The sequence below is a fragment of the Trachurus trachurus genome (genome assembly GCF_905171665.1).
Source record: "Trachurus trachurus genome assembly, chromosome: 19".
NCBI lineage: Eukaryota > Metazoa > Chordata > Actinopteri > Carangiformes > Carangidae > Trachurus > Trachurus trachurus.
The window spans coordinates 8,945,708-8,973,406 of NC_139913.1; the positions used below are offsets into that span (position 1 = coordinate 8,945,708).

Genomic DNA, 27,699 nt, shown 5'->3' on the forward strand with positions numbered 1-27,699 from the left:
TTGGGTGTATTTGCTTAATTCCAATACAGATCAGTCTGTTTTCAGAACAAGTCTCATTCCCTCGCTACAGTGACACGTTTAGCTTTTACAGGCCACAGTGGCGATATTGTACAAGAAAAAAATGATGACCCAGAGACAATTTTTTGCAGTGTGCACTCTGCACGGCCATAAATATCAAAGAGCATTGTTGTTAACCAGAACATATTGATACCCTTTCTGTTTTGTTTTATTACTCCTCCTGGGAGCTTAATGCGAGTGTGAGCGAGCCAGATGCTGTGATTTACAGGAGAACCTCAATATTTAAGACACAACTCTCCACTGAATTGCCTGTGTCTCGTGTGTGTGTGTGTGTGTTGTTTTTAGGTAACCCGTGTGGATGGTGAACAGCTGTTAAAATACCAGGGGGACCTGGAGCGGATCCTGTGCGTGTGCGTGCGACTGCGCTGTAAACGGGCGTACACACTCGCCTGCAATTTGCTGGAGCACACACTCCGGTCGCTGTCCCTCATCTATCCCACCGAGTACCGCAGCACCTCTGGAGGTTTCGATTCTGACCTCCCTATACGGGTAAACACACATACTGTACAGTACACACACACATCTGCAGCCACACAAAAGAACATTATTTTAAGGGTCCAACAAGATTTAATCTCACAAACTAATACTTAAATCCCCCTTCCTTGTTTCTGACTGCATGTTTTCAGCTGCACTTTATTTGCTAACCACCTCCTCGAGTGGTAATTGGTTGTCATCACAGCTATTACAGTATCTGTTCTGTGACAGGAAACAAGGAGGTTTTCTTGGAAATACAAAATGCCACAAGTAGAATCTTTAAAACCGTTCTCTTCCCCCCAATTAAATTAAATGGGATGTTACAGGTTTGGTAATTGCACACAGTCGCCTTCCCATTTCCATGAAGACAATTAGAAAGCATTTATCAAATTGAAATTAAATGGCTACACTGCTGGGACATTCACTGACTAATGCGACTCTCGCACTTTGTTGTTGTTTCTTTTTTGTGTTTCTAATTTGATGTCAAGTTGCTTTTCTTTGCACAACAGCTACACACATTTTGTACACAGTTGCACACAAAGATGGAAAATAGCAGATAAGGGAAAAGCAATAAAGCGGTGATAATGAAGAAGAAATGAATTCAGAACTGTAAAGATGCCTTCATTCATCTAAGACAGTGGCTCCCAACCTGGAGATCAGGACCCTGAAAGGGTCAAAGAAAGATATTTATCTAGACTCAGACTGGTTTCTATATATATATATTTTTTTTTTTATTGAACACCACCTGCAGAAATCCTTCAATACAGTCAGTCTCAGAGGGTCAAACACTTTATGTCCTAAGCTACAATTAGAGGTTCAGAGAAGTAGAGATTCTTCATTCTAATAGGTCAGGGGTCGAGACTATGATTATTATGGATGTAAGTAACTCTTAGATTAAACAATACACATTTATGGAGTGATAAGGAGCTGCTATCCTCATAATCAGGCTGTCTTTTCATTTATTCAGCCTCACACTGTGTCCTTATCCTCGTCCATACTACAGTAACTAGCCATGTGGGACGGCATCCTATTATCCAATCCTATAAATTCACTGCGACTGTTGACACATTGTTCCAAGGTGTCTAACCCCAGATAAACATCTAGAGCAGCAGTAGCTAGTAGCAGTTTGTCACTAAGTGAAACCATCATTGTTGGAGCTGGGTTTTATATTGCTGTAGCTGCATTTGCAGCCTTTCTGCCAACACTTTTGTTGCAGTTATTTTCAGACGTTCCCAATGTGTCAAACTTGGAGTAACAAGCTGCAGGCTAACGTGAAAATTTCTTTCCATTCAGCATTTCATACTCGCAGTTGAGTCGACGTGACCTGAACGCAGCATAACCTCTGCTTGTTGACAAGATGACGATAAATATTTGAATAAAATGTGTTGCACAAGTGGAGAAAAAAAAGGGCTTGACCCAGCGCCGGTGCCGTAGCAACGCACTGAAAATAAACGATGAATTTTCTTGCTTGTGAACTGGGCTGGTATGTTTTTTCAATTGAAAAGAAATTACTAAATTCCTATTTTCCATAATTGTGCATCAAGGCTGCAAAATGCAAGTTGATGGATGAATTTGTTTCTGTTTTACTTGGTGACAGCTGGAAACCACCAAATATTTTTATCATTTTAAACGGCTGCATCTCGTCCAGGTGGCAGTAATTACAGATACGTTCCTCTTCTTCTTTCCACTTTGTCAAAAAATCAACACTCTTTTCATCTGAAGTTCACGGCCACGGAGCCTGCGCTCTGTTTGGACCCGATTTCCTTTGAGTTTTCGTGGTATTCTGCCTGTTGTTAGTCTGTCGTCAAGCTGGATCAGCGTGTAGCGTAATTTGTTTTCTTCTCTCCATTGTTTAGTGGCCTTAACTCTTGAAATGTGTTTCAAATACTTTAACGCCAGAAGATGACACTGGTCTGCGGTTTTGTGGTGGATTGGCTGCTCTGGTTTGCCCGCCAGTTGTTCCAGTGGAAAAAATGGCAGCATCTCTCTGTCCAACTCTCTCTCTCTTTCTCTACAACTCTCTGAGAAAATGTCTGTCTCCCTGCAGGACTGGGGCAGAGCTGGAGATGTGGCAGCCTTAGGTGTGTGTTGGCACGTGCCAAGTACGGAGGAGGAGAATTTTGTTTTCCAGCTGTTGTCCCGCCTCCTCCACCCTGAGCTGGAGCGAATCAAGAGCCACGTCTCTGGAGAACAGCCAATGAGCAGGTGTGCTGTCTTTTTCTCCGCTTTTCCATTTTTAGCCGTAATCAGGCTCGCGCACAAATAAAACAAAGAGAGCCTCAGCCTGTCAACTCTGATAAATGAGATCTGTCTGCGTCCAGAAAAAATCAAGCCCGAAGTCTAACATCTGTTTTTGATATCTATCCTAACGCTTTAGCTAAAGTCTCATCAGGGGCACAGACAGGGGAGAGTTGAAATTAGCTGCTCGGGAGCATAGTGACACCATTATAGACTCGCTGGCTAATTCATAACACACACACAGACACACACACACATTCATAGGATTGTAATGTGTGGCGTCTTTCACAGGGAGGAGCTGTTGCAGAGTCTTGCTATTGTGCAGCACTGCCTCCTCGGAGCTGGAAGCATGCTGCCCCCTCTGGATGGACCACACGTCACCGACCTGTGAGACCCGCAGCGACACACACACACACACACACTGTGTACACACAAACTCTGTATGAAAAAAACACACATCTTCATTTGAAGTCACATTTATTTTGCTCCTTTATATTGCAGGGTGCCCTCCATGGTGGATCTGGGCGAAATCAAGCTGCACATTGGTGTTGACTACAGTAAGCAAACACAAACATGCACACACACACACTGAGAAACACACACACAAACAGCAGTTGCTTTCCCAGCAGCTTCCGAGGGCGATAAGGCCGCTCGCTCATCCTGTATTCTGTGTTCATACGGGACATCTGTGTGTTTCCTCCCCTCCAGATGATTCACGGGAGAACTACAGAGAGTCCATCTGCCAAACCATGAGACTGCTGCTACGTGAGTGAAGATTTCAACTCCAGCCAGACTCGAGTTTTCAACCCGCTCACTCCGATTGGAATGCGATTGCGACGCACAATTACTCGTATTAATCTCCACTGTTTTCCCCATCCAGATCACATCTTGGAGCACTCTGAGGATGACACAAAGTCACTGTTTGTCATCATTAAGGTACCCAACTGCCCACACTTAAGTAAATAAAAAAGATCCATCTATGAAACGTTATTTTTCTACGCTGCGGCAAACATCTCACTGCGCCCTCTCCATTACTGTCTTGACAACAGATCATCAGTGACCTCATGTTTTTCCGAGGCACTCACAAGAAGGAGTTTGACTCACGCTGGAAAAGCTTCACTCTCGTCAAGAAGTCCATGGAAAACAGGGTGAGCTGGCAGAAAAAAAAAGAAACCGCACAAGGCTGGTGATTGTTGTCAGTTGTCAATGAGTCGCTTGTAGGGAGATTTAAGTCTGTCGCCACTTCCCTCCCGCAGCTTCATGGGAAAAAGCAGCACATTAGAGCCCTGCTCATTGACCGGGTGTTACTGCAGCACGAGGTTGGTTCGACCACACGGTCACACATGAAATATAATGTATCCTGTCAGCTCTCATGCAGTCCGTGGCTGCTGTTGCTTAAAAAAAACTGTGCGTCTGTGTTGCCCAGATGAGGAAGCTGGTGGTCGAGGGCAGTGAATATAAAGTGGTTCATCAGGAGCTGCTCTGCGATCTGCTGCTGCTCTCCACCAGCACTTACAGCCAGGTAAAACTGACAAAACACACATTAATCAATTCACTCATTTATTTTAATGAGAAAAATACAATCACAACATCTGCCCGTCTTCATTTTCCTGATGTCCCCGACTGCATTTACATAAATATCTCATGTGGAATAGAAAATAATTGAGAATGTATGTATGTACATCTGTCCCTGTGTACGTGCATGCGTGCGTGCGTGTGTGTGTTTGTATGTGTGTGTGTGTGTGTGTGTGTCCTTGCAGGTACGTAGCAAGGCCCAGAATGTGCTGACAACCGCTCTGGGGACCTATAGCTTCTCCAACAGAGACTTAATTCCCCGAATCCTGCAACTACTCTCGCCACAGCACACCACCGGCACACAGCAGCAGTTCAAGGTACAGTACACACACACACACACGCATATATTCACCACAGCACACATGGTAAGGAACACAGCTGTTCGTGCTGGTCCCTGTCCATGGTGCTGAAATTTGAAGTCAGTCCAAAAGCGTGCGCCCTCCCTGCACTGTGGCCTTCGGTGCTGAAGGCAGAGTTTCAGGCCTTGCCCCGTCACCGCATCGCTGCCCTTTTTTCTCTCTTTACATTCCTGTTGGTAGCCCGAGGTCTGCACACCAGTCACTTTCCCCAAGGCTAGACCAGACACAGACAGTTGATAGGGTCAGGGAATTCATATTTACTTACATTTAATCTCTTGAAATCCTTGAGGGTACGACTAGCCAGGAGCAAAGTCTATAGGATCCACACAGAAGACCAGAACTAACACAACACACTCATGCAGGGAGGAAAAAAAACTGTGAGTGCTTTCCTGATGTGTTCTTGCTCATACATTATAGAGGAACTAAGCAGGATTTCTCCCGTGGCTATGCTACATTTGACCTTAATTAAAAAGCTCTGGACTAATTGTGATAGTTGTGATAGTTAACTACATGACTTATGACTTGTTACCAGTGAGAACGGAGGCTCTCTGCCTTCCACCTGGCGTCTCATGGCTGAAAACCAACCTTGCAACATCAGTGACCGGCAATCTTTTAATAATGATGGTTACGACTACACAAATACACACGTCGCAACATCGTATATGTTATATAATGTTATCCGCCGCTCCATGCATTGATTTTTCGCTGGTTTCGTTGTAAACAAATGCACAGGGACAAGAGGAGCGTAACCAAAACAGCAGAAAAGCGACCAGACTTGCATAGTTCCCCTTTAACTGTCCGAGCCAGACACACACACGAGAGTTGGGATTTATCGTTACTGACATTTTCATGTAACTTCCATTTATCCGTAACAACCTGCCACTGGATTGATATGACGCCGGTGCAGCTGCAGAGAACAGTGAGGTTTCTGCCCGGTTTTGAAGTTTCTATTATTCACAACCTGCTGTGGCATTTTAATTACTGTTGTTCAAGTGAAACAGTTCACTGATGAAGTCTCAGCACAAATACCAAATGCATTAATACAGTCTGGTCGTGACATTTCCTGATGTCGCCCCTGTGAATTGCACATTCAGGATCCACCTGAGTTGAGATTGTTAAATCCTTTAAGTCCTTTAAATCCAGACTTCACCTCAAAATAACTGTCATCTGGCTTTGTTATAATAATATTGTTTTTCTCATGTCTTTATTCTGTGCACAGGGCGCTCTGTACTGCCTGCTGGGTGTGCACACTGGTCTTTGTCTGGCCAGCCTGAGGGACTGGGACTGTGTCGGGGTTGTGTGGCCGGCCCTGGTCCGCTGTGGCCTGTCGCCCTCCATGACTCTGGAGAAACCCTCCATCGGCCGACTGCTCGATGACGTCGTCGACAGGATCCATCGCCAGCACGACACCATCGGGATCTATTTTACAGTGAGTAATGGGTCCATTAACGGCCCATAAGCTCCCTTCATCTGATCCTCTTTTTTGTTTAATTGCGCACTGCACACTGCTCCCCTTTGTCCACTTCCACCTCTAGGTGTCTGAGGGATGTGTAGAGATAGCCAATCAAATCTCACAGTCTGAAAATCCCGCGCCGTGCTTAGAGGTGCCGACCACAGAGGAGCTGAAAGAGGGGCTTCAGCGTCAGCGAATCAAAAACGTGGTTGCTGCAAGGTTGGAATATGAACTGGATTATTGATACAGTAGTTGTTATCATTCAGTTTCAATACCCGCTCAGCTTTTTTTCAAGGTTTTATAAGAACAAGAGACCGTGTTAGCATTTATTGATTTTTTTTTTTTTTACCATAATTTACTATTATTACTACTTTTTTTTATTTCTTTTTTTTTACTGCTGGTAGTAGTCGTATTGACTAATGCTTGTTTTTCTTTTTTACAGGAAATATGAGAAACTGGTCAATGACCTCTTGGATTGCCTTGAAGACAGAGACCTGTGGGTATTCTATCTCTCTGCATATGTATCGTGTGTTTATATACACAAATGGGTAGATATCGTGTGCACAGATGTGGTGATGTTGGCCTGTAGAGTATAAATATATTTAAATGTTAATTAAATGTAAAAAAAAAAAAAAAAAAAAACTATATATTGTTGCAAAGACTCACCTCAAATCTTTATTTAAAAGACAACTGAAATGACATTTTTCTCAGCCACATGTTGTTTTCCTACCAACATTATTCTACTGTTCCTAATGTGCAGCCTGTGTTTGCTTGTGTGTTTAAGGCCCTGGAAGTTCGAGCACATGGCCACAGACCTGCTGTCCCTCCTGCTGAGAGATGATCACCCGCTGCCCCCTGACGCCGTCCTCTTCTTCACCCAGAGCCTCATACACGACTCCATCAGCATTCGCAAGGTCTGCCACTGTGTGTGTGTGTGTGTGTTTGTGTGTGTGTTTGATGTCACACAGACAGAGGCTGCCATGACTGGAAACATTATCTGGTTCATCACTTGTGACCTGTAATTAACTCCAACCTTTGTGTTTAATGCTTCCATGCCTTCAGCTTAAACGCTCTGTCCTAGGTTCATACTACATACTTATCTTCATATGAACTGTTTTTGCACACAAGAAGTCAACAAATCGGGAAAAGCAACAATATGTGCAGTTTTGGATGTCAGTCATAATGTGACTTTACCCTGTAATATGTATTTTAACACCACAAAAAGGTTCAATACTCTATTTCTTATTCTTCCTATTTGAATAGAATATTATATGATGCATTCAGTCTTTTATTCCTAAGCTTGTATATTTAGGGTTCCTGGCACCAGACTCTGTTTTGCAGGTTTGTGCACTCAGCTCCAGACTTGCAGACTTACTGTCAACAAGCTGTGAGGCATAAAAAAAAACTGCACACACAGACGTTTGGCAGGTTTCCTGCAAGTTTTGTAAGTAGAGCTTTGTAAAAGAGTCACGTGATCTGTAAGAAGAGACAGAGCCAATCAGCACCGGCATCAACAGGCAGCACAATTTGTGCATTGTGTTGCAGAACAATAGGATCCATCCACAGCACACTCAACAATCAAGCATTTTTTAGCACACATACCCGCTTTTGTACATCGTCCTTAATTTTTTTTCTTTTTTTTTTTACTCTTTTCAAGGGTGAACACATTGTCACCACCTGCGTGGAATTAGTGTGTTATTTGGGACACAGCTGGGGTTTTAAAATGCCATTCATCCATTCATAAGTACAGAGCTGAGCAAAATGTAGTCCTCAAAAGCATAACATGGATAATACAACAATACAGACAAAAAAAAACTGACATCAAAGGAGCTTGTGAAAAGGCAAGTGTGGGTATCTCGAAAGCAACTTAGCAGCGTAATACAGCGAAAAGATCAGCAGCAAAACCAGAGAATAAAGTACAGCTCAGACTTACCAGTGTATACACCAGCCCACTATCAGGATGAGGACAAAAGCACAGACAGCACTTTTAATACTTGCAGCACTTTTTGACTGGACCCAGAGCAGCCACTGTGTTTATGTGGGGCTCCAATTAAAGTGTTTCTACCTGTAGGTCTGGATTTAATTGTAGCTGGGGGTCACTCTGTGGCAGCAGCTCTGGGATCTGCACCGACAGTTAGGAAAATGGCCAACTATCCTCCTAATATGAGTCTTTACTTTACTATACTGTATATACTGTGTATATTATATATATATATATCCTTTCCCTGTGTTGTAGGTGGCGATCTCAGCGATGGCCGGGATCCTGAAACAGCTCAAACGACCAGCTAAGAAAGTGGCAGTGAAGCCGTCAGATATCAGTCAGTGTGACCACACGAACACACAATAAATCACACATATCATCATATCTGCAACTATAAAATGTCATTCTCATTTATTGTGAGCGGACAAGCAGCTACTTAATAGCTACCATAAACAATATTTTAGTATTGAAATATGACATTTTCTGTTACACCTGTAGAAAAGACTGTAAAAACCCAACTCAAACTCTCACCCATTAATAAGACATAACATATTGATCTGTGAGAGTTGAGGAGTTTTCACGTATTGGTGGGGTGTTTTCAGGTGGTATCGAGGATCCAGAGGCTCTCTGTGTGGGGGATCATGAGGGGAATCGCTGGCTGCAGTACGACAGCAACAACCTGCCTCTCAGCGAGGAGCAGTGGGAGACTCAGCACTATGTGGAGAAAACACACTGGGGCTACTACACATGGCCGAGGTGAAGACAGCGACTGAGTTAACTGTGGTGGATTAAGAAAAAGGGGGAAGGCTGATTAACCGCTTGGTTGGTTGGAACTAAAGAGCTGATTGACTTAACTGCCCGCTTGATTTGATACTGGGCTTTGTGGCTAACTTTACGTCTCACTAGCTGCTGGATGTGGCAGGATAACTAGCAGGATGTGGAACCGACTTCCTGTCACGGCCTGGCCTAGATAAGGCGAAGTGAACAACTTACTGACTGGCCTAGATATAAGCATTGATGTATAGGTAGAGGGGCTGTCTGCCTGTGCGCGGATGGCTTGCTGACTAACTGAGTTCTTAATCATTCATTTATCCTTGCTGCTTATTTGAAGACAGTCTGTGTCTATGCATATTTTCTCTGGGTGCTGTTATCTATAAATCACAGCAGCCTCTTTGTCTCCCGCTCCTTTCAGAGAAATGACGATCTATGCAGCTTCTGAACAGCCAAAAGATGACCTGCCGTACGAGGAGATGGGCGAGGTGCCTGCTAAAAAACCACACACAAACACCCTTTTTTTTCTAGTGATGCCTCCGTGTTAACTGTCATTACATTTGCTGCGTGTCTGTGTGTCCTAACCCAGGGCGAAAAGATCATCTTTGAATATTTCTCGGACCCCGAGTTTATCGACCAGCTGATAGAGTTTCTCTCTCTGGAGGATCGTAAAGGAAAAGACAGTTTCAACCCACGTCGCTTCTGCCTCTTCAAGGTGCAATTTAAATTCTCAGCCTAAATCGATCTGACAAACCTCTTACAAAGAAGTTACACAGCATACCACCGCTACCCCAAGGCTGGATTGAACCTCGCCGAGCCGGAATTTGTGTCATCAACGGCTGTGATTCATTGTTTGCCGTCAGTCAGCTGACAGTTCACTTGTGTCAAACAAATGACTGTAATCTGTCTTTCTGTGGCTGGGTGAAAAAAAAGAAAAAAGAAAAAAAGAAATCTTTGTTTTTCCAACATTCATGCTCACGTTTGATTGACAGGGGCTGTTTCGTAACTATGGCGACGTGTTCCTGCCGTTACTATGGCCTCACCTAGAGCAGCTCGCCAGCGACCCCCATGAGAGCTCCCAGCGCTGCGTATGTGAGATTACTGCAGGACTAATCAGAGGCAGCAAACTCTGGAGCTTCAGCAAGGTACTGGAGACACACACACACACATACAAACACACACACACACAACAAGCAGACACACTGCACTACTTTTTGATAAGAAAAGTCAATATTAATAAAAAACTTTCATTATTGTGTGTGTGTGTGTGCTCAGGTGGACAGGTTATGGCAGCTTCTGTGTCCTTTGATCAGAACGGCATTAAACAACATCACAGTGGAAACCTACACAGACTGGGGCACCTGCATCGCTACAGCCTGCGTGAGTCTCTCGCATGCATACAAATACTCCATATGCAACACAGCTCAGAGCTCATTAAAGAAACCTGGGAATTGATCTGTTTATTTATTTTTCCATACAAAAAGTGATGAAAATCAGATTAGGACGATTAAGAATCTATAAAACAAACGTTCAGGTGAGAATTGGATTTTGAAAACACCATTTGCGGCACAAACACTTTTTAATTTAACAATTTCTGTTATTTTTAGCCAAGTAATGGCAAAACTCAAGGGATTGCAACGTTGTCTATCTATCTATCTATCTATCTATCTATCTATCTATCTATCTATCTATCTATCTATCTATCTATCTATCTATCTATCTATCTATCTATCTATCTATCTATCTATCTATCTATCTATCTATCTATCTATCTTTCTATCTATCTCATGTGTTTTTACTTCTTTTTTTTCTTTCTTTCTTTCTTTCTTTCTTTCTTTCTTTCTTTCTTTCTTTCTTTCTTTCTTTCTTTCTGTCTGTCTGTCTGTCTGTCTGTTTGTCTGTCTATTTCTTTCTTTCTTTCTATCTATCTATCTCTTTCTATCTGTCCATCCCACTCTTTCTCTTTCTTTATTTCTTTCTATCTACCCCGTGTCTTTTTACTTCTTTCTTTCTTCCTCCCTCTCTGTCTGTCTTTTTCTTTCTTTCTTTTTATCTATCTATTTATCTATCTATTTATCTATCTATCTATCTATCTATCTATCTATCTATCTATCTATCTATCTATCTATCTATCTATCTATCTATCTATCTATCTATCTATCTATCTATCTATCTATCTATCTATCTATCTATCTATCTATCTATCTATCTATCTTTCTATCTATCTCATGTGTTTTTACTTCTTTTTTTCTTTCTTTCTTTCTTTCTTTCTTTCTTTCTTTCTTTCTGTCTGTCTGTCTATTTCTTTCTTTCTTTCTTTCTTTCTTTCTTTCTTTCTTTCTTTCTATCTATCTATCTCTTTCTATCTGTCCATCCCACTCTTTCTCTTTCTTTATTTCTTTCTATCTACCCCGTGTCTTTTTACTTCTTTCTTTCTTCCTCCCTCTCTGTCTTTTTCTTTCTTTCTTTTTATCTATCTATCTATCTATCTATCTATCTATCTATCTATCTATCTATCTATCTATCTATCTATCTATCTATCTATCTATCTATCTATCTATCTATCTATCTATCTATCTATCTATCTATCTATCTATCTATCTTTCTATCTATCTCATGTGTTTTTACTTCTTTTTTTCTTTCTTTCTTTCTTTCTTTCTTTCTTTCTTTCTTTCTGTCTGTCTGTCTATTTCTTTCTTTCTTTCTTTCTTTCTTTCTTTCTATCTATCTATCTCTTTCTATCTGTCCATCCCACTCTTTCTCTTTCTTTATTTCTTTCTATCTACCCCGTGTCTTTTTACTTCTTTCTTTCTTCCTCCCTCTCTGTCTTTTTCTTTCTTTCTTTTTATCTATCTATCTATCTATCTATCTATCTATCTATCTATCTATCTATCTATCTATCTATCTATCTATCTATCTATCTATCTATCTATCTATCTATCTATCTATCGGATTTATAGCCCCTGTTTAAAAAAAATAATCTCCTCACTTAATTTGAGGAAGTAAGTAAAAATTATTGTAATAATAATCTTAAAAACAAACTGCACTTTTGAACCAGGAACTACTTTCCCTGTTTCAAATGCAAGTAGAGGTACGGGACTCTGTTCATAAAGTACCTCACTGTGTGGATACAACCTGAAGTAATGGGTCCAAAAATAAGCCTATTGTGTACTGGCTGCCGTCCAATAGGAGGGCCGGGACCCCAGGAAGCTCCACTGGCTGTTTGAGCTGCTGATGGAGAGCCCCCTGAGTGGAGAGGGCGGATCATTCAGGGATGCCAGGTAGGCTATTTGTGTTTGTGTGTGTGTGTGTGTATGTGTGTGTGCGTCCATGTGCACAGGTATACGAGCGGAGTCTGTGTTTGTGTCATCCACAGTATTTCAGAGGTTCCTGTTTGCAGGCAGCTGTAGTAACCCGAGCTGACGTATGTTGAGCTGAAGTGCCGCAATAACACAGCGACCCCCACCCCTCCGTCCTCCTCTCTCTTTCTCTCTGTCAGTTTGCTGTATGTGCTTCAGGGAGGTCTGGCCCAGCAGCAGTGGAGAGTCTCTGAGCTGCTGCACAGGCTGCTGACTTACCTGGAGCCCAAACTCACCCAGGTGTATAAGAATGTCAGGGAGCGCATTGGCAGGTACTAAATTAACTTGGCGTTATCTCCTCTGGATTATATAATCATGCTTAAATGGGTTAATCTAATTATCTTGTGTGCACTGTTTGGGCTGTTCTTCAGTTTTAAGCCTCTTTATATGTCTGCGTGTGTGTCTCAGCTGCTCTAATTGTTTATTTGTGACCCTTTTCTTTGCCTCTTTCCCTTTCTGCCTCTCCTCTATCATTCTTCTGCCTCTCCTCTCTTTCCTCCCACCCTCTCCCTCTCTCTTTCTCTCTCTCTCTCTCTCTCTCCAGTGTCCTGACCTATATCTTCATGATAGACGTGGCCCTGCCCCACACCCAGCCCACCTCCTCCCCCCACGTGGCAGAGTTCGTCACTCGGGTCCTAGAGCGGCTCAAGCCCCTCACATCGGAGCCAGAGATCCACAACCACGTCCACGAGGAGAACACCCAGGAGACGGACGAGCGCACCCAGGCTGTCAAACTGCTCAAGACGGGTCAGAATGTGGATGCAAGCATGTAGACTGTGTGCTGGATGGACATGGTGTAGGCTGAGGATAGACAGTGAATATATATATATATATATATATTTATATATACACAAGGACAACTTGTTCTGTTGATGGAATAGGCAGACACACTGATGCCAGATGAAACAAACTAAAAGTGGCTCCTTATTGATTCCACCCTTCAGATCTGTAGGTGCAGATTTAAGGCTATTTCAAGGCTGCGCGTTCAAGCTTTTCAAACAGAACCTATGGAAAGGAGTTCAGTTCAGTATGGTGGAGGAGGTCTCTAGTATTAACATTTGTACAGGTCACATTGGGCAGTCATTTGAACCAGATTTATGTATTGATTTTGTTTTCCTCTTAGTTACAGACCAGTCTCCAATAGGAGTTTTTCAGCAAACTTTCTTTTCTTTACTCTATTTTTTATTAAATTAAAGGGTCAGTTCTTCTAAATTGCAAAACTTTTTTTTATTTATATATCACTGGCCTGCAGTGGTATGTTGCCATGTGCATACTTTTTATTTTGTTTGACAAGGAACAATAGGGATTTGGAGGTGGATTTTCATTGTTGTTGCTCACAGCATTGAAAATTTTGATTTTTAAAATTCAGCAGCCGCGTCTCTTGGAAAGTGCTGGAGGAAATCTCAAACTTAGTATCCAAAAAACCATAAAACCAAAGCTATCTGCATGGCCAAATACCACTGGAGGTATGAAAGTACTGTAAGGCCACAGCTATTATTGAGGATAGAGCTCGGGGAATTTGGTGATTTTAGCAAACTGCTAGGACAAAAAACAACTCATCTTAAATTTAAATTCAAGTATTTTCAGCTTAATGGAAAATAAATAATAGTGTTTAATATTTTCCACCATTATATTCCTAGCAGCAAGGAGGAGGCTTTGAAACTGTTTAGACTGTTATGTGGGAGAGTAAAATTTACAAAAAAAATCTAGCCAAAAGAGAACTGAAAAAAACCCAACAAAAAACCCATTATTACATTGACCAAGCCGTCCTTAAGGGCAGAGAATGATTTGAAATGAAAAATTGTTTTAGTTTTGAGGCAGAGAATTCATTTTACATCCAGACTCTCTTATTTGATGTTTATTCACACCTGTGCAGGTCGTCGGATTCCCGCTCCTGCCAAAAGATGGAATTTAGATCTCATCTCGTCTTAACATTTTGCGCATTGCCGCTCTTTCAGTTTCTGTTATTACTCTCGTCTCCTTGATACAGATTAATATCTGGTTATGAAATTATCCAAATCATTAGATACTAAATCATGATAGATTGTGTTTTATTACCGGAGCAACGCAGGAAGGTCACAGCACCAAGTCTGTTGTTTTTATTATCTGGCAGCAAGCCAAAATCTCCTCACCGTGTGTGTATGTAATGTGTGTATGTGTGTGTCCCATTTGCAGTGTTGAAATGGTTGATGGCAAGCGCAGGGCGAACTTTCACTACTCCTGTTCAGCAGCAACTACAGCTCCTGCCTCTACTCTTCAAGGTAACAACACACATATATGCAGCATACACACACACACACACACAGGTCCCAGCACAGCATTATTACCCACTCAATCTTACTTGCCCATTAAACTCAATTTCTCTCTTCATTTACTCAAAGTGCGTAGCTGTGTGTCTTCCTACCTCTCTCCATCTCTCTCACTGTTTCTCTCTCCCTGCAGATTGCCCCGGTGGAGATTGATGAGAGCTATGATGAGATGAAGCAGGATGCGCGCACGTGTCTCTCTCTCATGTCCCAGGGCCTGCTGTATCCCGAGCACATCCCTCTGGTTCTGGCAGCGCTGGAAGAGGTAATATGCTCACACACACACACACACACACATGCAGTGGCCCACCTGCCTGCTGTCAGTGTTGCGAGCCTAATGCTGCCCAAGGTGTTGTTAGACTAAAAACAACCTGTGCTATTTTAATTTGCTTATTTTGAGATGCTTGCAGTGTTTCTGCTGTGAGGTTTCTATGCGAGTGCCAACCCTGTGGAGAAATGTCTGTTCTCAAATCTAATCATCTCGGCCTCGGTTTCATATTTGATGGTAGCCGGGATGAAAAAGCGTTGCAACATTTTCTTTTTGGTTTCACCTTGACACTCAAACCTACATTTTTTTCTCTATTCTTTTTTTATTTTTTAATCTCCGGAACAAGATACCATGTTGTGCACGAGTTATTTTAAGGAACAGATTGACGTTTGGGAAATGTGCTTGTTCGCTTTCTGCTGAGAGTTAAATAAGAATATCAATGCAGCTTTCAAATCTGAATGCTAAATATGAAGCTACAGCCAAAAGACAGGTAGTTCATCTTGGCACGAGGACCAGAAGCACAAGGAAGCGGCTAGCCTTGTCCTGAGGGTAAAAATAAAGGTCTGATATTGTGTGTTCACATGTTCACGACAGCTGACTACAGTAGCACTACTAATGCCTCCATAGCCTCCACAGTGAGTCTCTGGTGACTCCATGTTGGGCCAAAGGATTTTTTGTGAGAAGCCATCAATCCACTCATTAATACGCAACGAGTTGCCACATTAATTTGGTGCTTTTGAGAAATCCTGTCTTCTGTGAAGTCGGTGCCATCTGTGTGCTAGAGCACTCCAGGTCCCACACAGCTTAGCGAATACGCTTAGTGAATATGCGTCCTAATTTATCATTTTCATAGCAGTATATAAACATCCATCTACATGTGCAGCTTCCCCAGATGAGGCACTGGGACTGATCACCGGTGAAGTCAGTGATGAGGTCCATCTAAATCTGCAAAGCCCCTCATAAGTCAAGTCTGCGTTTAGCCCCCTAGTGGCGTGGCCCCACAGATGGTGCTGTCAGTCAGCCCCCCCACCCCCCTCCTCCACTTTGGTCCAGACCTAAACATCTCAACAGCTTTTGAACGGTTGTACAGGCATTTGTGTTCCTCAGAGGATGAAGCTTTTGGTTTGGGTAATCTCCGACCTCAAGCGAGTTTGTATTTTTAGGTTTTAGTAAAATGTCACCATAGTTTTGAATTGCAATGACATCGAAGATGATCTCGATGAACTGAAAAAACTTAAGTGATCCTCCAGACTCACTTTTTTTCTACTGGGAGCATAGTGACCTTAAAATTTTAGGAGCACAAGCAGAAAATTTGGGGGGTCACACACAGACAATCAACTTGCAAAGCAAATATTCACATTTCCTTGTCATATTCACACACATTGGCACAGTTTTTTTTATTTTATTTATTTTTTTTTTAAGGGGCAAATTTACTGGTTTCACATGGGTTTCAAAATGTCTCAGATTTTAGGGGCAAAGTGCCCCCATTTAGGGGCAATCTGGAGCCACGTTTAGACTTTATATCTAGAGCCAGCTACCATGAGGTCAAAGACAGATCCCACGAGTGTCAACCATATTGTGTTTAGTGATAATTAGCAAATTTTATCATGCTATGCTAAATGAATGAAAGTTTTCGAACACAGAATAAAAGAAGAACAAAAATAAAAACAACACTAAGAGACAACGCAAACTAAAGCAAAAACAATGAAACTTAACAATTATTTATCTTGAAAAGGAGTGTGAAGAAGCCAAAGCTTATTAAATCCCACCCACTCTCCCTACGTTAATTCCAATATTATAATAAATTACAAAATAATGTACAGGGGCAAGAAAAAGTATGTGAACCCTTTGGATTTTCCTAGTTTTCTGCATGAATTGCTTTGCTCTCCATCGCAGGCCTGAAGTTTGCCACTCTACAACACTAATGGGAAAATGTTTTGTGGACTAATGGAACTAAGATTAATTTTTTTGTATTTTTATTTATTTATTTGTATTTTTTGTACGTGTAAAAATGGCACTGCGTACCAGCATGTAAACATCATCTCAGAGGTGAAGTACGGTGGAGGGAGCATCATGGTTCGGGGCTGCTTTGTTGCCTCAGGGCCTGGACAGTTTGCATCATCCAGGGCAAAATGACTTCCAGAGTTGATCCAGGCTTCCTACAGCAGGATAATGTCAGGGTGGCTGTCCACTAGCTGAAACTCAGTAGAAGTTGCATGATGCAGCAGGACAATGACCCTAAACATTGAAGTAAATCTACTATCTAGATAATCTAGAGTAGCTTCAAAAAAAGAAAACGTGCCTTTTGGAGCGGCCCAGTCAGAGCCCAGACCTGAATCCAATAGGGATGCTATGGAATGACCTCAAGAGAGCGAACATGGCTGAGCTGAAGCAGTTCTGTCAGGACAAATGGTCCAAAATTCATCCTGAGTGTTGTGCAGCTCTGATCAGCAGCTACAGGAAACATTTGGTTGAGGTTATTGCTGCCAAAGGAGGTTCAACCAGTTATTAAATCCAAGGGTGCACTTACTTTTTCCACCAGCACTGTGAATGTTTCATGGATATGTTCAATAAAGACATGAAATATTATAATTGTTTGTGTGGTATTAGGTTAAGCACATTGTGTTTGTTTATACTTGTGACCTAGATATAGCTCGGATCACATTAAATGGCCAATTAATGCAGAAAACTAAGAAATTCCAAAGGGTTCACATACTTTTTCTTGCCACTGTATGTACTGTATGTATGTTAGCATGTTTACATTAGCATTTAGCACGCACCGTTGTGTATTGTACCCTACACAGCTGCTAGCTTTATTCCTGTCCACAATATATCTTTAGTTTGTGCAGGATAAAACCTCAGAGGTTCTGTCTAAACTCAAGTCCCATCTCTTCTCTCCCTCTCTCTGTAGATGGCAGGCAACAGATCATGGCACGCACGCTTCTCCGTCCTGACCTACCTCCAGATTATGGTTTTCTACAACTTGTTTACCCTGCTCAGTTTAGCCGCCCAGGTGTCCCGCATCCAAACGCTGGTGATGCAGCTGTTGCTGGACGAGCAGCTCGAGGTAATGTAATGTATGCACACACACACACACACACGCACACAAAAAAAAAGGCGGTGCACACTGCTTTAATTCAGCCACAGCCACTCTCTAAGGTGTAATTGTCAGGGGGTTATAAATGGCCACTTATTGTCCCCTCGCCTCTCCTCACTAAATCTTAATCCCTCTTTTCTATTCACAGTTATTGCTTAAAAATACCCACATTACCTTAGCGCTCATTTGTTTTGACTGTTAATATCGGCAAACTGTTGCCATGTTAATAAATAATTGACACTACTTGTGCACACACATCTCATGTGATATTGAGCTACGTCATCTTTGCGTCCAGTCCGTGTCTCACTCGTGTCTGTGCTTTTAAACCCTCCTTCAATCTGTCTCTTCTTCCCCATTGATCTGGACGTACAGGTGAAAATCAATAAACACTATGCTTCAAGCCAGATGTCTAAATTACAAAAGCGGTTGCTGTGCTTAATATTTTGTAAACTGTCTAAGTGTACAGCTGGAGGGACGTGTTCTCTTTGTATCATTGTCTGCTCCAATGCATCAGCCGTCACTCAGCGCTTATTCATAATTTAAGCAAAGTGATGCAGGAAGGCTGTGATGTTCTGCAAGTGAATTTTTACCTCGGCTCAACTCAGTATCTCTCCCTCCTCCTCCTCCTCTTCCTCCTCCTCTTTCTCCTCCTCCCCCTCGTCTGCTCATCTCTGTCCCATGTACCTCGCTTTCCCCCGATCTCCTTGCACTCACCTCTTTTAATAAATTGTGTACACATTTCTCGCCATAAAAACTGCCCTAAAACTGTCGGTTCTGATCTTCGCAGGTCTTTTTTTTTTAATTCCGACTCTTTCTCTTTCCTTGCTGTCCCTCCCTCCATCCTTCCCTCCCTCTTTCCCTCCCTCCCCCTCCCCCTCCCTGTAGGTGAGGGACATGGCAGGCACCACCCTCAGTGGTTTACTGCAGTGCCAGTTCTTCCCTCTGGACTCCAGTCTGCAGACACAGCTCCAGACGCTGAGTCAGACTTGCCTCCCCAAGGCCAGAGGAGAGCTGGCCTCCACAGGTACACACACACACACACACACACACACACACACACACACACACACACACACACACACACACACACACACACACACACACACACACACACACACACACACATATACAGAGTTAAAATGGCCCTAACCATTTCAAGGTTCACAATTCCCTCAGGATAAGAAAGGGTAATAGGGCAAGTATTACTGTGATTGCCTCACTTTGTGATTGTGACGTGCACGTAAATGTGTTTATGTGTGTGTATTTGTGTTTGTGTGTGTGTGTGTGCAGACTTAGTGCGGCGCCATGCTGGAGTACTCGGCCTCAGCGCGTGCATCCTCTCGAGCCCCTACGATGTCCCAGACTGGATGCCTCAGATACTGATGGACCTGAGCGACCATCTCAACGACCCACAGCCTATAGAGGTATACAACACACACACATACACACACATCAGTACACACTCAGGCACACGCACTCATATACAAACACCTAGCCTGACACAGTGTGAGCTGAAAGAATATAATTTCATTGTCCAATTGAGGGGAAAATTGTGTCTTTTTGCCTTACTTCAGGCATGAAGAAGACATACAATGTAATCCGTAGTGCAGAGTTTGAATAATACATTACAGTGATGGGAGCCAATGATGATGATAATTTAGAGCTTCTCCTGTTGCAAAGTGAAAGAGATGAGAGAAAGAATACAATTGAATACAGTTAAAAAAAAATAATACATTTGAAACGGACGAATCATCTTCTGTTGTAAAGCCTCACTACAGGAATACTTGTACAAATTCTACATAAAAATGGCACAAAATCATAAAGGACACTGAATGAACTGTAGTTTTAATCGGTTTAGCTTGTCAGGCTTGAAGCGCCTCCTTGTTTCCCTCCTCAAAATCTGGTCTAATTGTTTTGTTTGAAGGCCACGATGTAAAATGAATGTACTCCATGTTTAAGTCATGACGACATCCTTGGTTCTAGTGATCATCTGTTTAATTCCCCGTTTTTGTGTCCTTGTTGAACCAAGCTAAACTTTCCACTCCAAACTTGTCTCGCCTTAAATAATTTCTCTGCTGCGGATTTAAATTGTTATATCTGGCATTTTAACATCAATAAATCATTATGACCTCATTAGTTTTTAATTCACGTAAACAATTGAGACCATGGCGAGGAGGGATTTGTCAGCTGCTGTTGGATTCTACACTGTGTTTTACATCAAGGGTCTCCAGATCAGCAAGTGGCAGTAATTTCTGTTGTACTGCTTCGAGCAGGAACCGATTACCTTGCAAGTCATATTCAGCTGTTTTCCAGTTCCACTATTAAACTTAAGGGAAGCTCCTACTAAAAGGAAAGATAGCGGTTGTTATCGAGCGCTGTTATGGGCTCGTAACGTCCTCTGTTTTTTATTTTCTTCCGCTCTTTGAAACCAAATGAAGCAAGAGAAAGAACTATCAACGTCCTCCTCATTGCAGGAGTTTAATGCAGAATTTAATGGAAACGTCCTGATTCTGATAAACAAACAAGTCACTTGTAAATGCACTTCATTCCAAGAGGGAAATAAGAGTAATTTGTGTTAAAGCGTTCGAGCCATTCAAAAATGGTTAAAAATATATTTAAACCCACAGTGAATCACACAGGAACCAGGATCGTGTGTTATATCTGGCTCATTCACAGAGTACAGAACTAATATTCGTCCTCCGGCTCATGAGGAAAACACGTCATGAGTTTTGTGACTTGTTTTTGTAAATTGCATTTAAGGACTCAACTTTGATTTATGACTCAATAAAAGCCAGGAATACAAAACCTGTACAGGTGAATGGTTTCTTAATTCAGATCTGTATGAGTTTGCTAACATTGTGAAAAAAGCCTGGAAGAGAAGGCAAGATGGATTATTTCATTAGCATTTATTTGAGGATTACTGAGTAAATGTTTTTGTCAGTAATTTATTAAATTCGTTTGCCACAAAGAAACCACAGAGTAACTTGTTTGTGACAATTATTTGATTTGGTTTACTTTATTTTTGGACTGTTTTGCAATTCACTGACTTTATGGTGGATGAAATAATCAGTAAAAATGGACATTATAAAAAGTTGTGCCCATGTAGGAGTTTCATCAACTGCTGGATCATAAGTACTGATGACTTTTAGATGCTTGTTGTAGTTGCTCAAAGTAAAGTTTATCTTACCAGTGGATATTCAGATTCAGTGTCAGACAACTTTATTAATCCCAAAACCAAAGACAACAGATCAACACAAGGAACAACAGGCAGCAATACAGGGAACACCTTATGTTGCAGTTTTATAATGAGTAAGTGATTAAATAGTCAATTTATATTTAAATGTAGCAGTAATTTAAAAAGACAATGTTTAGTTGCCTGATAGGAGAGGGAATGAAGGACTTAGCGGCTTGCCTGTATCTTAATATACAATGTAATTAGTAACCAACATTTCCAATGGATGTATTGGACCAAAACACTGGTATTAAATTCTACTCAGGTACAGTGTTCGCTACGCTCTGGATCTGGATTATGTCATTACGTGATGTCTTGAACGCCCATGTAGTCTGGGCATGTTTTGTGTGAGCAATGTGTCAGTGATTCATGTCTAATGGATGATTATTGTGTTTGTTTGTCCTCAGATGACGGTGAAGAAGACCCTGTCGGAGTTCAGGCGCACTCACCACGACAACTGGCAGGAGCATCGGCAGTGCTTCACCGACGACCAGCTGCTGGTGCTCACGGACCTGCTGGTGTCACCCTGTTACTACGCCTAGAGAGACGGCCAGCTGCCTTCCCACGGCCTCTACAGACTGACTGGCCGAGTACCATGGGAAAATAACTCCACCTTTTTTTTTTTTCCTAACACCGCTGGGAACTCGAGTCCTCTGTGCAGCCTGTTAAAATAAAAGTCTGATAATGTCGCAGCGGCTCAGAGCCCTGCTCCTGGAAACCTCACGTGCCACTGTTGGCCTTTAGTAAACCCAGCAGGAAAGCAGTCCTGGACAAATCGGTTTCAAGTAGCTAACTTCATTGGTGTGTTTAGTTCGTCTCACCAAGCAGCTCGACAGCCCCAAAGGTGGCCACTTTACTTTAGAGATTACCACCAGCTATGTAGGTTCATTTATTTTTTTGTTGTCGTTGTTGTAGCAAAATTTCAGCCAGATACCTCTATATATTTTCATATCAGTATTGCTGAGCATTTTATTCTACTTCCAAAGGGTTTTTAAATAATACTGAAGAAGTTGGGAGTTATTATTTTACTAAATATAAGAAAAACATGATATAAATATATAGGATGAATATAAAAAATGACATGAATAGTATTAAATACTGTCAACGCTAATGGTTTTCTCTTATAATATAATCCAGCACTTATGCAAAGTGATAATGCTTATATCTCTATATCATATATAACAATAATAATAATATAAATGAAGTAATTGCTATAAATGTATATATTTGCAAACATATATACAAGTATAATATGCAATACTGTAAATGACATAACAAGCTATAATAACATTACATCATGTACCTATATGTATACAACCTGCTGTGTTGTATCATACAGTAGCTCAGCGCTGAGAATTTACTGTTAAATAAATTCACTGCATCATTTCTTAGGTGAGATGTATTTCATTTCAGAGAGGAAGAATGAGTGTGGCGTGCTGTATGTTTGCCAGGGTTGACTGATCATGTTAAACACCTGCACTTTATCTGCCTACATCTCATCTCACAACTCGCATACTGTACAATAGCTGCTCACAGACAATTGTGCTATACAAGCATTAGTACAGTATATTATTTTCTTTCTGCAGCGAGTTTTGATCCTTGTGCCAAATGTGTGATGCTGCACAGATGCTGCTGCTGCCGACACTGGTAACTGCTTACAGTACAGTACAACCGTGCAAGTGCGAGTGTGTGTGTGTGTGTATGTGTGTGTTAAAGTCGGACAGGATCACACAGATAGTCCTGTCACTATTCGTATTCTACATGTTGAATTTTTTTTTTTTTTTTTCCTGATCCAGTGCTGTTGACTTTGATATGCTCACTGTGCTGAGACGCTGATATGTTCACTGTGCTGAGACGTGAGCTGGCAGAACGAGAAGTAGCTGATGGCTGATGCTGTAACACCAATAGGTACATACATACACACACACTGAGACAAGGTAAGTACAGTCTGGAATAAACAGGCTGCACTCAAGTACTTGACAACATGATTACAGTGGCGTGATGATGATACCTTCCTGGAAATTTGTTTTTCATATCAGGAAGAGTGGGTATTTACCAGAGCTGTATTATCAGGTAAATAGTAATCATGATGACCACTAGCCACAGCTAACGAAAGCTAAAAAGACAGTTGAGATTTACATGTTGTGTTTCAGCCCTCACCTAATAATAACTTTTTTTCTGTGGCTCAGTCAGAAAAAGGCGATGTGAAAATACGTATGTGCACCAATCAGGATTTAGCAACACGTGAAAAAATGTGATAAGAGTTAGTGTGTTTGTTTGCTTACGTTGGCAGCATACAATATCTGATCAAACAACGCCTACACCGCCAACAAGGAGCTATGTTTGTGAGTCTTAAAAACTCATTATGATGTTTTCTATACTGTTGTTTTGTCATAAATATCCAATCTTAAACAGAAAGAGAAAATATATGATATCGGTTTTTCAGTGGCTTTAAATGTGACAAAACAGCTCTAGAGTAAGATTTTACATTTCACACCAATTGTAAGAGCAGTGCAAACCTATTTCAGCTTGTGTTATAAATGCATAAAATCAGACCAAACATGCCTATGAATTGACATAATAATTCAGAGTGTAGTATTTATTCGTTCAGAACATTCTTCCTTTGTGCTGTTGGATATTGTACAATAAGCTTATTTAAATCACTGTGGCTTAGATGCTAGTTACAGTACAGTATGAATCAACATTTGTCCTGTTTTGAAGCTTTTAATACATATAATTCTCAGTGTCATGTGCTGGGATGGGTAAAAGGTGACGGTGTAACACTAACGAGGACGAAAACGAGACTTTGTTAACACATTTTCTGAACCCCACAAGTATCCCTATTAGCTCCATGTGTATCTTAAACCCTGAGATTATTTGCCAAGTATCTCTCATTGATCAAGACTACAGTAAATATTTTAAAATGTAATCACAGTCAACCAGTTTGACTGTGTGAGTGTTTCTGCACACTTTGCAGTCTTTCTCTGACAAGAGTTTCTAGAGAAAACAGGTGAGCATCCAAATCTTCGGGCAGAATTGTTCTCACAGCATCGGCGAGCTGAAACAGGTACTCCGTGTTTTGACCGCTTGGACCGGTGGAGCTGACGATCTGGTTGGCTATCTCCTCCAGAGGGGCGGGGCCGAGGTAGTCTGGATTGTCCTGAGAGCCGATGTAGAGCAGCGTCTGGTTGGGAGGGGGGACGAGAGGTGGACGGGGGTGAAAGGTCACCGTGATGACCTGATAACCACCTTTTTCTCGGTAGTCGAGGTAGCTCTTCACTTCCTGCTCCCGGCCTGTCGGCAGCTTATAGGCAACGCCCCAAACACATCCCTGGAAACAAAGGGTAAGAGCGGAAAAACAGGTTTGACATGGACGGAGATGAATGGACAGTGATCAACTACACACAGGTGTGGAAGAAAACATGCTTTCATATTTTATAACTATTTTAATCAATCTTAGTCATTATAACATGTAGCCGTATCTATTAATGTTATAGATATAAATAGTATTAATGTAAGTCACACCCTGCTAACATACAGTATCGTCCTGTGGATGTGATCACAGATTGTGACTCGCTTTAGAAAGATGATGAATGGTTATTTCAAGCTCACCCATAACACTTTTCAGATACTCATCAGTCACCTCTAAATTCATGTTTTTCGGACGCTTAACCATGTTGTCACTACATCACAGGACACTCTCTGTATCTCTCCTTATCTCCGCCATCAACTGCAACAAATGATCCCTCATCCAAGGTCACACTACACTGCATTGTCCTTTCCTCTGAGTCAGATGTATAAGGTTCCACCTTCCTTCTCTCTCAGTTTCTTGGCCTCCGCGCTGCAAGTTCTCTAATAATTGTTGGCACTAATACACTAATAAATGACAAGGTGAGTGAATAATGATCCTCAGGTGGTGATAATCTAATTATTACTGTAATAATAAAATGTGATTTTGTTTGCTTTGCCCCTTAACATGATCTGTCTTCCAATAACAACATAACCTTCATGGCAACTGCATCAAATTTAATTAATACTATAAAGATTTGTGTCTTTTTAGTGGGAGGGAAGCCAGGTATTGCATCGTATTACACATCTAGTTAATAACCTGATAAAACTACTAGCATACTGCTGAAATTATATATTGATTAGCTAGCTGACAGAAAATTCATCCACAGCACTTCTCCAGCTGAATTTTTCTCGGTTTCGGATTGTTGACCATACAAAACAACTGGGGCTTGGGCTAAAATGGGCATTTACGTACTATATTTTGCAGTTTAAGGGCGAAATTATTCACTCATTAACCAAATTACCCTCAAATTAATTAATGATGATTATGATAATAAGATGCAGTTTTATTGTGATGTAATATTTAGTGTGGGAGGTTAGTATGTCTCACCTCTGGATCCTCCACCAGTGTCACAACCCGGCCAGGCTGTAAAAAAAAACACAGAGGAATAGATACTTTAAAAAAACAACAACAGCAAAACAACAGACTATAGAAATTATGGATTATGGGGATAATATAAGATCTGTGCTTTAATATATAACCTGTAATGAGGAGTGTAGTAGTCATACATTAGCATCATAATGACCTGTTACTGACATGTGCACATCCTTGAATTTATCTTACAGTTACTCTATTTCTAATAGTAGTAGCAGTTGTTATATTGCTATATGTCACATTAGTACAGCATATATTCACCTAGTGCATTTTGATGGATAAAGTCCAAGTGTGTTGTGTTATTACAGGAAGTTAACAATGTGAACAGACTTCGATATCAACTTTGAGAGTTATTATTTTGTGTTTATTCAACTTAACTTGAATCCTAAGGAAATGTAGCTTGTAATGAAGAGTGTAAATCTCCTCAATAGTCATACATTAGCATCATAATGACCTGTTATTGCACATCCTTGAACTTATCTCACTGTATTTCTAATAATAGTAACATAGGGTCGTAGTACATTGCTATTACATATTCACCTGGAGCTCAAGTGTGTTGTGTTAGTAAGTTACAGGAAGTTAACAATGTCAGCAGACTTCAATATCCACTTTGAGAGTTATAATTTTGTGTTTATTCAACTTAACTTAAATCCTAACGACTTACCAGTAACTTACAACAGTAAATGACATGTTTAGAATAGCTCTTTCATTTAGCTTGTCGCTACTTTTTGCCCTTTGTGACAACATAAAGCTGTCTCAGTTACAGCAACGTTGCATGAGGTGCCAAAGCCAAGTGTAGGATACTCACCTTACCCGGTACTCCCCGGTGGTCGGTGCTGCCCTGCCAGAACCGACGACTGAAGCCTTTAATGTAGCCTATTCTCTTTTCTTCGTAAGGAAAGTCCACTTTCCATATCAGAGACCCGTAACCGAAAACCCACATGATAAGAAGACGTTGAGCTAACGGTCCCGGCGACGACAAAAGACGGTAAGAGCCGGACCAAGGGGGCAACGTTACAGTCTGACAGCTAGGCAGCTAACAGCGAGAGTCATAATACTGTAAAAACAGACATGTAGTCGGCTGTACCTGTAGCGGCAGGTGTCCTTTCCTGGTCTTAAAACACGTTCATTACAGACAGTACAGCAGCACTAGATTGACAAGTCATCTGCATTGCGTAAGCACGTTGACTTCCGCCTAACGACTTTCAGAATAAACTTCAACTGTCGATTGTATGATAAAAAATTTAACGATACAACCTACACAGAGGGGTATTCAGCAATAAATAAAATAAATATATAATTTTCATAGCACGTTGTGTCAATTTCCGTGTACTGTATCGCTTTGGTCGTGTCTTGAATCCGCTTTGTCTTTTATTTTGAAGGCAAAGCCACAATTCCGGATGTATTAGCTAATTTTACTATTTTAGTAGATTCCTATATTATATTAATCACATATTTACTTTATCTTAATCAAACAAAAATAGAGCCAAAGCAAATTATGCCAAAAGGACAGCTGTCTAATAACAACTGAAACGTTTTGCTCTACCCATTATAGGGGAATATGTTTTATTTATTTTTTTTTATGGTTTTTATATTGTCATGGTCATAATTTCACAAATATGCATTCAAACATTGTATAATATCCTGCAACATGTAGGCAACACAAGAACAAAAGGACTGAGAAGCAAGTTCAAGGACAGGGAAACAAAGCAATACAGGAAGAAAAGGACAGAGAAACAAAGCATGCATTCATATCAGCAGAAAAAGTCCTTTACAAAATAGGCTACGTCAACATTTCTGAAAATGACAAACTATGAGGTAAAAGAAAGACAAGAATAAAGATATGTAGATTTGGCTTTATTTAATTATTTATTTCTTTAAATAACAATGGGTATACAATATTTCACACAAAAAACGACACTAATAATAAAAATAATAAAACGTTTTAATGTACCAGTGACAACACAAACTGTCGACAAACATACATACTGTTTATGAGCTGTGAACAAAGATAGGTATTGCTTGTGAACATTTCACCTACTAAATAAATAAATAAATAAATTT

The 27,699-nt window shown here is 41.1% G+C and overlaps 2 protein-coding genes across 2 annotated transcripts in view; one reads left to right on the top strand and one right to left on the bottom strand.

Annotated features, from left to right (window-relative positions):
* Positions 1-21,733, top strand: part of LOC311003232 (proteasome activator complex subunit 4B-like) — a gene marked incomplete at both ends in the record, with an annotated part of 39,872 nt that extends 18,139 nt beyond the window's left edge. The window contains 29 exons of the mRNA XM_083994919.1: positions 364-567; positions 2,600-2,757; positions 3,082-3,177; positions 3,292-3,347; positions 3,499-3,555; positions 3,671-3,726; positions 3,840-3,938; positions 4,047-4,109; positions 4,217-4,312; positions 4,551-4,682; positions 5,944-6,153; positions 6,260-6,396; positions 6,620-6,673; positions 6,962-7,091; positions 8,414-8,495; positions 8,761-8,914; positions 9,351-9,417; positions 9,519-9,644; positions 9,922-10,074; positions 10,205-10,309; positions 12,119-12,210; positions 12,429-12,560; positions 12,833-13,035; positions 14,464-14,549; positions 14,731-14,859; positions 17,774-17,929; positions 18,845-18,983; positions 19,250-19,383; positions 21,599-21,733. Of these exons, the coding sequence (XP_083851045.1) occupies positions 364-567; positions 2,600-2,757; positions 3,082-3,177; positions 3,292-3,347; positions 3,499-3,555; positions 3,671-3,726; positions 3,840-3,938; positions 4,047-4,109; positions 4,217-4,312; positions 4,551-4,682; positions 5,944-6,153; positions 6,260-6,396; positions 6,620-6,673; positions 6,962-7,091; positions 8,414-8,495; positions 8,761-8,914; positions 9,351-9,417; positions 9,519-9,644; positions 9,922-10,074; positions 10,205-10,309; positions 12,119-12,210; positions 12,429-12,560; positions 12,833-13,035; positions 14,464-14,549; positions 14,731-14,859; positions 17,774-17,929; positions 18,845-18,983; positions 19,250-19,383; positions 21,599-21,733 (3,441 nt within the window). The remainder of the gene's footprint in view (positions 1-363; positions 568-2,599; positions 2,758-3,081; positions 3,178-3,291; positions 3,348-3,498; positions 3,556-3,670; positions 3,727-3,839; positions 3,939-4,046; positions 4,110-4,216; positions 4,313-4,550; positions 4,683-5,943; positions 6,154-6,259; positions 6,397-6,619; positions 6,674-6,961; positions 7,092-8,413; positions 8,496-8,760; positions 8,915-9,350; positions 9,418-9,518; positions 9,645-9,921; positions 10,075-10,204; positions 10,310-12,118; positions 12,211-12,428; positions 12,561-12,832; positions 13,036-14,463; positions 14,550-14,730; positions 14,860-17,773; positions 17,930-18,844; positions 18,984-19,249; positions 19,384-21,598) is intronic.
* A 2,089-nt stretch (positions 21,734-23,822) lies between these two features.
* chac2 (ChaC, cation transport regulator homolog 2 (E. coli)) lies at positions 23,823-26,802 on the bottom strand. Its single transcript, XM_083993984.1, has 3 exons — positions 26,444-26,802; positions 25,591-25,626; positions 23,823-24,522 (listed from the first exon to the last, which is right to left on the bottom strand). The coding sequence occupies exons 1-3, from the start codon at positions 26,576-26,578 to the stop codon at positions 24,127-24,129; spliced, it is 567 nt and encodes a 188-aa protein (XP_083850110.1). The 5' UTR covers positions 26,579-26,802; the 3' UTR covers positions 23,823-24,126.
* Positions 26,803-27,699: the final 897 nt, after the last annotated feature.